At 46.1% G+C, this 10,527-nt stretch overlaps 1 protein-coding gene across 1 annotated transcript in view; it reads left to right on the forward strand.

The window, feature by feature from the left end:
- The window catches only part of ATF5 (activating transcription factor 5), an 18,203-nt gene extending 13,650 nt beyond the window's left edge, over window positions 1–4,553 (forward strand). The window contains exons 2-3 of the mRNA XM_018560692.1: window positions 2,640–2,912; window positions 3,666–4,553. Of these exons, the coding sequence (XP_018416194.1) occupies window positions 2,735–2,912; window positions 3,666–4,429 (942 nt within the window). The 5' untranslated portion in view covers window positions 2,640–2,734 and the 3' untranslated portion in view covers window positions 4,430–4,553. The remainder of the gene's footprint in view (window positions 1–2,639; window positions 2,913–3,665) is intronic.
- Window positions 4,554–10,527: the final 5,974 nt, after the last annotated feature.

Genomic DNA, 10,527 nt, shown 5'->3' on the forward strand with positions numbered 1-10,527 from the left:
GCCGTATTCCACCAATCCCGCGTCCTCGGCAGATTCCCCCGAACTGCGCGGCAGGCTGGTGATGTTGCAAGCATCTTTTAGCATTGAACTTGTTACTTAATAACCAGCCAGCGCGGATAAACTTAGACCTGGCTCCGGCCTTTTCCTAGAACTGCCTCGTCTCATCTTCCGTCCTGTCACTAACACAGATGGCCGCTCTCGATTTGTCTGAGGTCAGCACTCCTTAAAGGAAGTGTCCCGAGGAACATTAATATATATATCTATATAGATCTCTGTACTACACGAGGCTCCAATCACACACCAGGAGGAGGAGGAGGAGACTTGTATCATAAAGAGTGACAGTTCTGTCCCATGAGTCCAATGGGATTTACAAACGACAGTCACATGACCACATGACTGACATGAAGATACTTATTTCTTGTGTTAAAGCTTTGCGAATGGAGCCCGTAACATCCAATGCAGATACAAAGGATTCTTTCCGCTCCCTCTATCATTCTTTGTAAAATAACTTTATAAACTTTTACAGTCCCACAATGCATCACTCCCCTAGAGGTCCCCCGGCAACTGAGACCGGAAAGCTCAGCACTGAGGTCTATGGAAAGCCCAGAATGAGTTTTATAACCTGTCAAGTTTGAATAGCTGGGTGTGCATGGGGAGAGAAGTGCCCAAAGCAGAACTTATAAAGTCAACACTCATATAATAAAAAAGCCAACGCGTTTCGGAGTCCCCCTTCATCAGGGCTTGGCATATATTATGATAGAATTGTAGGGATCCTGATGGGTAATTAGTATGATTGCTCGTTAAGCTGAGCCAACGTCTGGAGGGATCATAATAAATTCCGCTCCAATATTTGTTCAACAATAAACCCTGGTGAAGGGAGGCCCTCTGAACACCAGAAACGCCCTGACTTTTTATGATACAAGACTGGGAATCAAATGACTCTGGACTTTATATGTTCTGCTTTTGGCGCTTTCCCTCCTGGCACCCCCAGCCCCTATTCAAGCTGACCTTAGAAGAGCTGCCTGTGACCACCACTGGGACATTCGCACCTTCTGTTGGTTCTGGTGACCACGGCAGAAAGTTATGAGAAATCCAACACTTATAAGCTGTCACAGAAACAGGAAGTGATGGCAAATCCTCCAATGGGGACATCTGTTCCAGTAACATCTAATGGGGAATCTCTGCTGGCATTGGAGAGATTTCCTCTTACTTCCTGTGCTGTCTAGGAGACAGGAAGTGTAGGGAAGTTCCCCTGATGGGACACAGTCAATAAAAACTTAACAGGAATCATAATAGCTCCCGATTTAAAAAAAAACAAACTAATCAAATAGCTTTATTTACAATTTAAACAATGACATGCATAGCAATATGCAAATCAGAATGTCCTAATATGAAGGTCACCACAAGGCCACATGTTATAAAATCCACAATATTTGATTAGGAATAAAAATTCAGTGTGTACAACACGCATGTTGTTTACTGTGGAATCCTCCCTTTGTGTAGACACCCAAAACCCCCGAGACTGCTGCTGGGTGCCGCCATCTTGGATGTGATGTCAGCAGCCCCAGTAGACTCAGGACTGTCACTAAAGTGTCACCGGCAGCTACACAAAAGGTTAAAGGAGAACTATGGGGTTAGGTCTTTTCCCCATAGTTTTCCTTAGGGTAACGGGAGGACACAAACTAGCGTCCTCCCGTCACCCTAGGCTCAGTATACCTCGCGGTATACTGAGACGCCGCAGCTGAAGCGGATCCAGACAACTATGTCTGGATCCGCCCAGCTGCGTGAGTGACAGCTGGCTTTGCCTATCTAGAGGCAGAGCCAGTTGTACCCTCCCCCGTCCGTTCCGCCAGCCAGCGCTGGAGGATCGGAGCGGGGAGAGGGGAATCCAGTCCCTCCCCTGTCACAGCTCTCTGCCGCCACAGGATCGAGAGGTGAGCGAACGCCGGTATGTGTTCGCTCACTTCCCGATCTACTGAGCCGACCTGTGACAGTCTCATTGTCACAGGTCGGCTAGAACTATGAGGATGAGTGAAAAGCACTCACCTCATAGTTCTCCTTTAAGTAGGGAGGGGTTGAGGAGCACAGACAATAATTAGACCCTCCCGGGACAGGAGAGGGTGATGGTATACAATGTGGGAGGGGACTGTGCTAGCAAATTGACTCTTCCTGAAGTGTCAAATCTCTAACACGTTCAAAGGCACATTGAAAGTCAATTGAAAAACATTTTTTGGGAAAGGACGTATTGAAATACTTGCCAATTTTTGAATTGGTGACAGGGTCACTTTAATGTTGAGTTAGTCAATCCCATACATTCTCTAGAATATGTTTGGCTTTGTCCGGAAGGGTTTTAGCGCCATGAAGACAAGGACTGAAATGACAGCAGATGTATAAAGAGTTTAGTGAATGTATAATACACACCAATGAGGTCCAATGCCATGAGTGAGGGGCGTCATGTTGAGGAACTACCAGACCTATCTACCCAGCACGCCTCGGGCCTTTTGGTTCCTGGGCATCAGCCGGCCCCGGATGTTGGGAAGTAGGGTCACCATTTATGTCCAGGACTGTTGAGTCATATTGTATGAACACAAGATTATAAGGATGAGCTAAGCTGTATCTGCTCTGGTTTTTCTTGGCAGGTCCTTTCCTTGCTCTGCGCCTTCCGCTGCCAACTACAGCAGGAATCGTGCCTCCGACCAACTCCCCGGCCTCAACCTGAATAATCCCGGTCAAAATGTCTCTCCTGGCGGCTTTGAATCTGGACCTGGAGATGTCTATGGTGCCAGTTAGCACTCTGCACTGGCGGGCAGATCTCCTTAAGATCCCTGCTCATGGAAATCACTATGAACACCTATCAGTGCCCATGGAGGATGGGGTGAATGTGCACGGGGCCGAGGGAGGATGCCTGGCAGGTAGGTGCTCTGACCCTCTAATATTCTGCTGTCTACAATGTACTTGGTGGGCAATCCTAAAGGAAACCTACGAGGAAGCCATCTATGACCTTTGCTATCTGCTGGGCTCACATAGTGATCTTCTGGCTTCTTTGTGTCATTGACCCAAAACAAGTAGCCAGATAAGGACTTTCCTTTGCTGTATGCTTGTTCCCATTGAAGCCTGTGGATGAGCATAAAAGCCAGGCAGCTAGCATTTCTCAGAAGAAGAGGTCAGTGCTCTGGGAACCCCAAAAAACGGGGATCTCTGTTGTACACACAGCTACCAGGTTCCACAAATGCTGTAACCACTCACTCCATCATTTTGCTATGGGTTGGGCCGCCCATCATGGTGATAGGATAACGGGAAGCTAAGGTTGGGTCAAGTCAGAGCTGGAGCCCACAGGAGATGGTCACTATTTGCTTCAGATATGAAGTTCTCTCAGCCGCAACACGAGATAGCAAAAGGAAGTGTCTGATATGGTTTGTAAGTGTTGGCTCACTATCTTTATATACCTGCAGGTACCCCAAGGTACACTTTACTGCCCCCATAGATAGAGGTGCGCCTTATGGTCACACTCGCACCAGATCGTGCTAAAAAGTTGATCTATATAGGCCTAACAGAAGCCTAAAACTGATTTTTTTTTTTTTTTTTTAAAGAACTCGTACCAGCTCGTACATAGAAGTTGTGTATTTGGCCTACATACTAATTTCTCCATTTCTTTTTCTTTCCAGGGGATGGATTCACGGATTGGATGACGGAAAGGGTGGATTTTTCATGTTTTCTGCCAGTGACGGTGGATCCATCTATGCCAGGGCCTTCCGCCCCGGACCTGGAGATCATGGCCACCCTCCTGAAGAGGGAGCTGGAGCAGATGGAAGATTACTTCCTGGAGGAGACACTCTCCCCTGGGCTTCCAGTGCCCCATGATCAAGTAGCTCCCAGCACCCCTCCTTCTCATGAAATCCACTTCCTCTTTCCAACGCCCGACCAGCAGCTGAGTGGGAGAGGAGTAGAGTTCCCTGCGTACATCACAGAAGCAACAGCACCTGCTCCCGTGGCACTGAACACCCTAGATTCCGGATGCCTGGAGCTCATGAATCTATACACAGATGTTCCAAGTGATTTCCCAGAAGAAGAAGAGCAGGATTTTATGGTGATCGACGACACCAACGACCCGCCAGCACAAACCAAACGACTGAACAGGCCTACCCCGTACGACCGCCCCGCCACCGCCAGCACCAGCTCCTCTGTCTCAATCCAACCAAAAGGTGACCGCAAACAGAAGAAAAGAGACCAGAACAAGACGGCAGCGCTCCGCTATCGCCAACGCAAGCGCGCCGAATACGACGCACTGGATGATGAATGTCAGGGCTTGGAAGTCCGAAACAGGGAGCTGAAAGAAAAGTCTGACTCCATCGAAAGAGAGATCCAGTATGTGAAAGACCTCCTCATTGAGGTCTACAAGGCCAGAAGTCAAAGACTCCGCAGCAACTAGAAAGTTTTCTACACTGAAAGGCATAAACTTTGGACTAGTGACCACTTTCTAGAGCAGCCTATCCAACGTTGTATTGTAAAGTATTGGTTTGGGTCTCTAAAAAAATCTAACACATCTATCTGTACTCAGAAACTAGCTGTAAAACAAGTAGATCAAAAAGTACAAAGGTTCCATGGTTCTAAACTTCCAACATTTCTCTTGGTCCAGAAGTTTCATGGCTTCAAGATTCCATTGCTCCTCTTGGTCCAGACATTCCATGGATCTAAGGCTTCAAAGCATTTGTGGTGCAGACGATCCATGGTTCTAAGGTTCCAATACCCCTTGTGGTCCGAGGTTCCATGGTTTTAAGCTTCCATGGCCTCTCTTGAGCTAGACGTTTCATGGTTCTAAGCTTCAAATGCCCCTTGTGGTCCAGAGGTTCCATAGTTTTAAGCTTCCATGGCCTCTCTTGAGCTAGACGTTTCATGGTTCTAAGCTTCAAATGCCCCTTGTGGTCCAGTTGTTCCATGGCCTCTCTTGAGCTTGAAGTTCCATGGTTCTAAGCTTCAAATGCCCCTTGTGGTCCAGAGGTTCCATGGTTTTAAGCTTCCATGGCCTTTCTTGAGCTAGAAGTTTCATGGTTTTAAGCTTCAAATGCCCCTTGTGGTCCAGATTTTCCATGGCTATAAGCTTCCATGGCCTCTCTTGAGCTAGAAATGTCATGGTTCTAAGCTTCAAATGCCCCTTGTGGTCCAGATGTTCCATGGTTTTAAGCTTCCACTGCCTCTCTTGGACCAGAAGTGTTATGGTTCTAAGCCTCAAATGTCCGATGGTTCTAAGATTACACCATGACTCCTGGACAGACCAGTATCTGTAGTCTTCTTCGTACCAAAGCGTTGGATTAGAATATGACTTCCCATGCATGAATATACCTCCAACACAGATCTTTTTAGTGACCCAACTGATATTTTACGAAGACAATAACACTTTAAACCGGTAAAGGCTGCGTCTTCAACATTTTGGAGACCTCTGGCTTTTTGAATGTGAGGTAGTGAAGTGCTTATGTTATGTTTTTTTTTCCAGATAGTTGTAGCTTTTCTGAGTGGATATAAAAGGTATAACATTTTCTGTCTCTGGGAAAGCCTTTTACCCCATTAGCCTTCAAAACTTTATCATTTTATATTGGGAGAATAGTAACTTGGGGGGAGATATAAAGGGTTAAATGTGCCTCTACAGCCAAGTAAAAAAAAAAAAAAAGGAATAGCAAGGTTACTGACAGCCAATGACATGCAAAGGTTTCCAGTGTAAGAATACCTTACCAACTGTGAGGGAGCTATTTGTAGTCTACAGGCAGGAACAAAACCCCCCAAAAGTCTTCTCTCATTACGTACAGGTAGTAGATGACTTCATGCCAAGTTCATACAGAATTCTCAAAAGTCTAAAAGGAATTTTGAGGGAATTATCAAGAGAACTCGGAAAATGGTGGGTAGCATACAATGTGTGGGACACAATAAAATTCAAATAAACTTAAATATTATCCCACCTCTAACCTTGTATATCAGAAGAGGACTGACCACTGACCGGCTTCCTCCAACGCGGGTTGTGTTTGCTAAATGGCCGCCCACCGTAAATGTTGTTGCATTGAAAAATGATGTCAGTCACACCCCCTCGGGATATATTGAGACTGTTGATTCCACACGATAGCATACGTAGTTGGATTGGTGGTTGTACTTACTTGGCTTGTGGGAATTTAGGCAACTTATCAGGGATTTATTTTAATGTCTATTGTTGAAATATTCTAGGCGTGATTTAGAGGGATTTGGGTATCATGTTATATAGATCTATAAAAAAAAACACAATGTTGCAATTACAAATACTAATAAATATTAAATGTTGTAAGAAAAAAGTTTTTTTTACTTTTGCCTTCTGAGCCGCCAAACACAACAGATTTCGCCAGGAACAATAAAGAAACCCTCTGGTCGGCTGATATGGATCAGTACAAGTTACTCTTTAATCTTTTTCTTTTAATACTCGGCCCAAAGTTCATTCTGCAGAGCTTCATGTTCCAGCAGAAGTGTTTGTAAACACTTTCACACAAGGTAGCCAAAGTTTTTTTCTTTCAATTTCTATTTTTGGATTCAGTTGTAACAATCCTTGCGTGAAAACATTTATGAATAGAACTGAAAGTGTCTTTGGGGAAATGAAATATTTTGGTTGCAAAACATGTTTGTTGAGGCAAAAAAAAAAAAAAAGTGGAAAGCGAATTTTAGGAACACGCAATATTCACCACGAACACAAGAAAGGATTGTTGGTGATCAGAGTTGTGTGCGAACATTTTTGTGATGATGAAAAATTTTTGTGGCTGAGAAAAATCTGTGACCACACTAAACGCAAAAGGTTTTTTGGGTGCTGAACATGATTTTGTGCGATCAGCATCTCATGCAATGCAGAAGGGATGACAGCTGCACTGCCCATAATGGAGGATAGGGATGCACCGATACCAGTATTTCAGTATCGAGTACCGATATTCTTTTTCCTGGTACTCGCCGATACCAAATACCGAGTACCGGAAGTCCCATTCAGGAAGCCAGGCAGCGTGTAAAGACTCGCCACCCGGCTTCCTGATTAGCAGGGAAGCCATCTGTATACTTCACATCACTAGGTGACGAGAAAGCGTCATTACACGCTGCCCGGCTTCCTGATTGGCCGGGAAGCGGGCTCCACAAGTGATGAGAGAGCATGGAGCCGGCTATCCGGGCAATCAGGAAGGCGGGCAACGTGTAATAGTAAATAAAAGTAATTCACTGGCACACACTTGGAAGGGTTTTTAAAGTATTAATATGTTTATTCAATACCCAATGTCACATACTGTCATACAGTATGCTCCAGCACCGTATGACAGTATGTGACATTGGGTATTGAATAAACATATTAATACTTTAAAAACCCTTCAAGTGTGTGCCGGTGAATTACTTTTATTTACTATTAGTGTTTTGCACGGCGCCATCCGTGTGGTCACCTGGACACCACATATACCTTGTGGTTTTGAGACCGTGGCAGTGCGAATGGGATTTGGACTTTGGGGCAACGTGTAATGATGCACTGCCCGGCTTCCTGATACTGGAAGTATCGGGCTAGGCATCGGAGTATTTTGCCGAGTACGAGCCCAAATACTAGGCATCGGCACCAATACTAGTATCGGTATCGGTGCATCCCTAGCGGAGGACCTAGAAACGAATGCAGCTCCATTCTAGCTTTGCTACGCCATGACATCCCTGTATAGTTTCCACCAGCTGCTGCTTGAGCCTCCTATAAGACTCACACTATAAAATACAACTATAAGACCCCATTCATACCAGGGCGGCAGCGTGGAAAACACGTTGATCAGTGCAGGGAGCATTTTGGATGGCAGGTGGTTCGGGTTGCATGAACGGACCCCATAGGAATGTATGAGATTGTTCATGTCAGCGGTTCAGCGCAGACAAGTCTGTGCGACCAAACCGCCCAGGTCTGAACGGAGCCTAAAACCCCAAACATTAAAAAAAATGACATCTAGAAAGCTATAAACTACAGCCAGTGTCTTTTGTAGAAGCTCAGAATAAAAGAGAAGTAAAGCCAAACCTTTATTTGGCTTTAGTCCTCCTTTGAGTCACAGGAGGGGAGGGCATTTATTATTGTCCTCCTGTGACCCAAAGTCAGCATCTAGCTGGCTACTGCCCACTATATGCTGACAGCGCAGAGCCACACTGTAGCCGGGAAAGACAAAATTGTTGGGATCCACCCCGCTGCTTGATTGACAGATGGCTCTGGCTCTAGAGCTGTCAGTCACGTGTAAGGCCTGGTTCACACCAGAACGTTTTGTAGCGCGTTCAACGCTCGACGAACGCTCTACAAAACGCTCAAACATCTAAATCCCATTGTATTCAATGGGTCTGGTTCACACCTTGCCGTATTTCTGCCCGTCCAAACGCGATACAAAACGGCCTACGCCCAAATGTACTTCTTTGGGGCATTTTGGTCTCGCGTTTCCATTGGGATACAGCCAAGTAGCCCTCAGAAACGCGCGTTTGTCGCACGGTTTTTTAACCACGAATCACGCGACAAACGCGCATATACAATACGCCTAGGTGTGAACCCAGCCTTAAGGAAGATGAATTACAAAGGGTGACAATGCCCAAACCCAAAGATGGTGGGAAGGAAAGCAGATTTTAGCAATGAGAACTCCCCACTGCAAAGGTTGTCAGCAGGTGACCAGACTCCGGCTAGAACTAAAATGTGACTTTTAGGTAGGATGATCCTTAAGGCCCCGTTCCCACTGCGTGATATGCAAATCGCGCGTTTGTCGCACGATTTGCATATTGCGCGACATTGCGAGATTTGCGACGCGATGTCGCGTTCAAGCTTGCATTGAGCAAGCTTGAATCGCGGCTAAATCCGCTCCAAAAAGGGTCCTGCTGTAGCGACACACGACCCGCGACAGCATGACCCTTTGCCCCATTGGTATGCCTTGGAGCGCGATATCGCGCGGTAATTTGCCGCGATATCGCGGGAATTACCGCGCCATAAATCGCTCAATGTGAACGGGGTCTTAGAGTGATAGAAGTAGAACCTCTGCCAGTGCAGAAGAAATAAACACAGAGCGCCACCTCCATGTGAAGGATCGTTTATTGTAGATAAAAACACAAATGATTAAAAGTACTCGCAAGTGTACGTAGAACAACGAGCGCGGTAAAATAACATACACTGCTAACACAATGGGACCTTTAGAAAGGGGATTCCCTTTAGAATCAGACACGATGTTCACGTCAGTATCTCCTGACTTGCTTCACCGCTGTGTCTCAGTCGTTAACCCATTTCCAGGACACCACCCTCTTCCTCAGTCTATGCTTACCCACCACTCCCTGTCTGTGGAGACACATCAGGAATTAAGTGAAAATATCTATAAACAAATGGGAAGTCTAACAAGTGTCTCCATGGTGGAATTCCCCGTCACATCCTGATGACATTTTGGAGTTCCCCTCACTTTCTAGAACTTAAAAGGAGAACTATGGGGTTAAGGCTTTTCCCCATAGTTCTCCTTAGGGTAACGGGAGGACACAAACTAGCGTCCTCCCGTTACCCTAAGCTCAGTATACCGCGAGCTACACCTTGCGGTATACTGAGACGCCGCAGCCGGAGCGGATCCCGACATCGATGTCGAGATCCGCCCAGCTGCGTGAGTGACAGCTGGCTCTGCCTATCAAGAGGCAGAGCCAGCTGTACCCGCCCCCTTCCCCAGTCCGTTCCGCCAGTCAGCGTTGGCGGATCGGAGCGGGGAGGGGGGAATCAAGCCCCTCCCCTGTCACGGCAGAGAGCTGTGACAGGATCGAGAGGTGAGCGAACCTGGTATGTGTTCCCTCACTTCCCGATCTACTGAGCCGACCTGTGACAGTCTCATTGTCACAGGTCGGCTAGAACTATGAGGTGAGTGGAAATCACCCCCCTCATAGTTCTCCTTTTAAAAAAAACAAACAGAGGCTGTAACTCTCTGTGTGTGAATGATTTGGAGTCACATAACAATTTTATGTTTATTCTCCTTGCAAATATTTCACATTTTTATAAATCACATTTTCATTTTCACAAATAAATATTTCATACAGAATGCTTCTCTGACTTCTGGAAAGTATCCTGACTTTTCTGAAAAGAACACCAACTTATTGCTAGGAGTATTTCTCTAAATGAAACAGAACAAAGACATGAGACCAAATCTAGTAAATGGAAACCAAGATGGAATCCGATATACAGTAACAAAGACCTGAGGCCCAATCCAGTATACAGGAAGAAAGACCCGAGGCCCAATCCAGTATACAGGAAGAAAGACCCGAGACCAAATCCAGTATACGGGAAGAAAGACCCGAGACCCAATCCAGTATACGGGAAGAAAGACCCGAGACCCAATCCAGTATACGGGAAGAAAGACCCGAGACCCAATCTAGTATAGGGGAAGAAAGACCCAATCCAGTATACGGGAAGAAAGACCCGAGACCCAATCCAGTATACGGGAAGAAAGACCCGAGACCCAATCCAGTATACGGGAAGAAAGACCCGAGACCCAATCCAGTATACGGGAAGAAAGACCC

Source organism: Nanorana parkeri, unplaced genomic scaffold (assembly GCF_000935625.1).
Source record: "Nanorana parkeri isolate BGI_ZX_2015 unplaced genomic scaffold, ASM93562v1 scaffold474, whole genome shotgun sequence".
NCBI lineage: Eukaryota > Metazoa > Chordata > Amphibia > Anura > Dicroglossidae > Nanorana > Nanorana parkeri.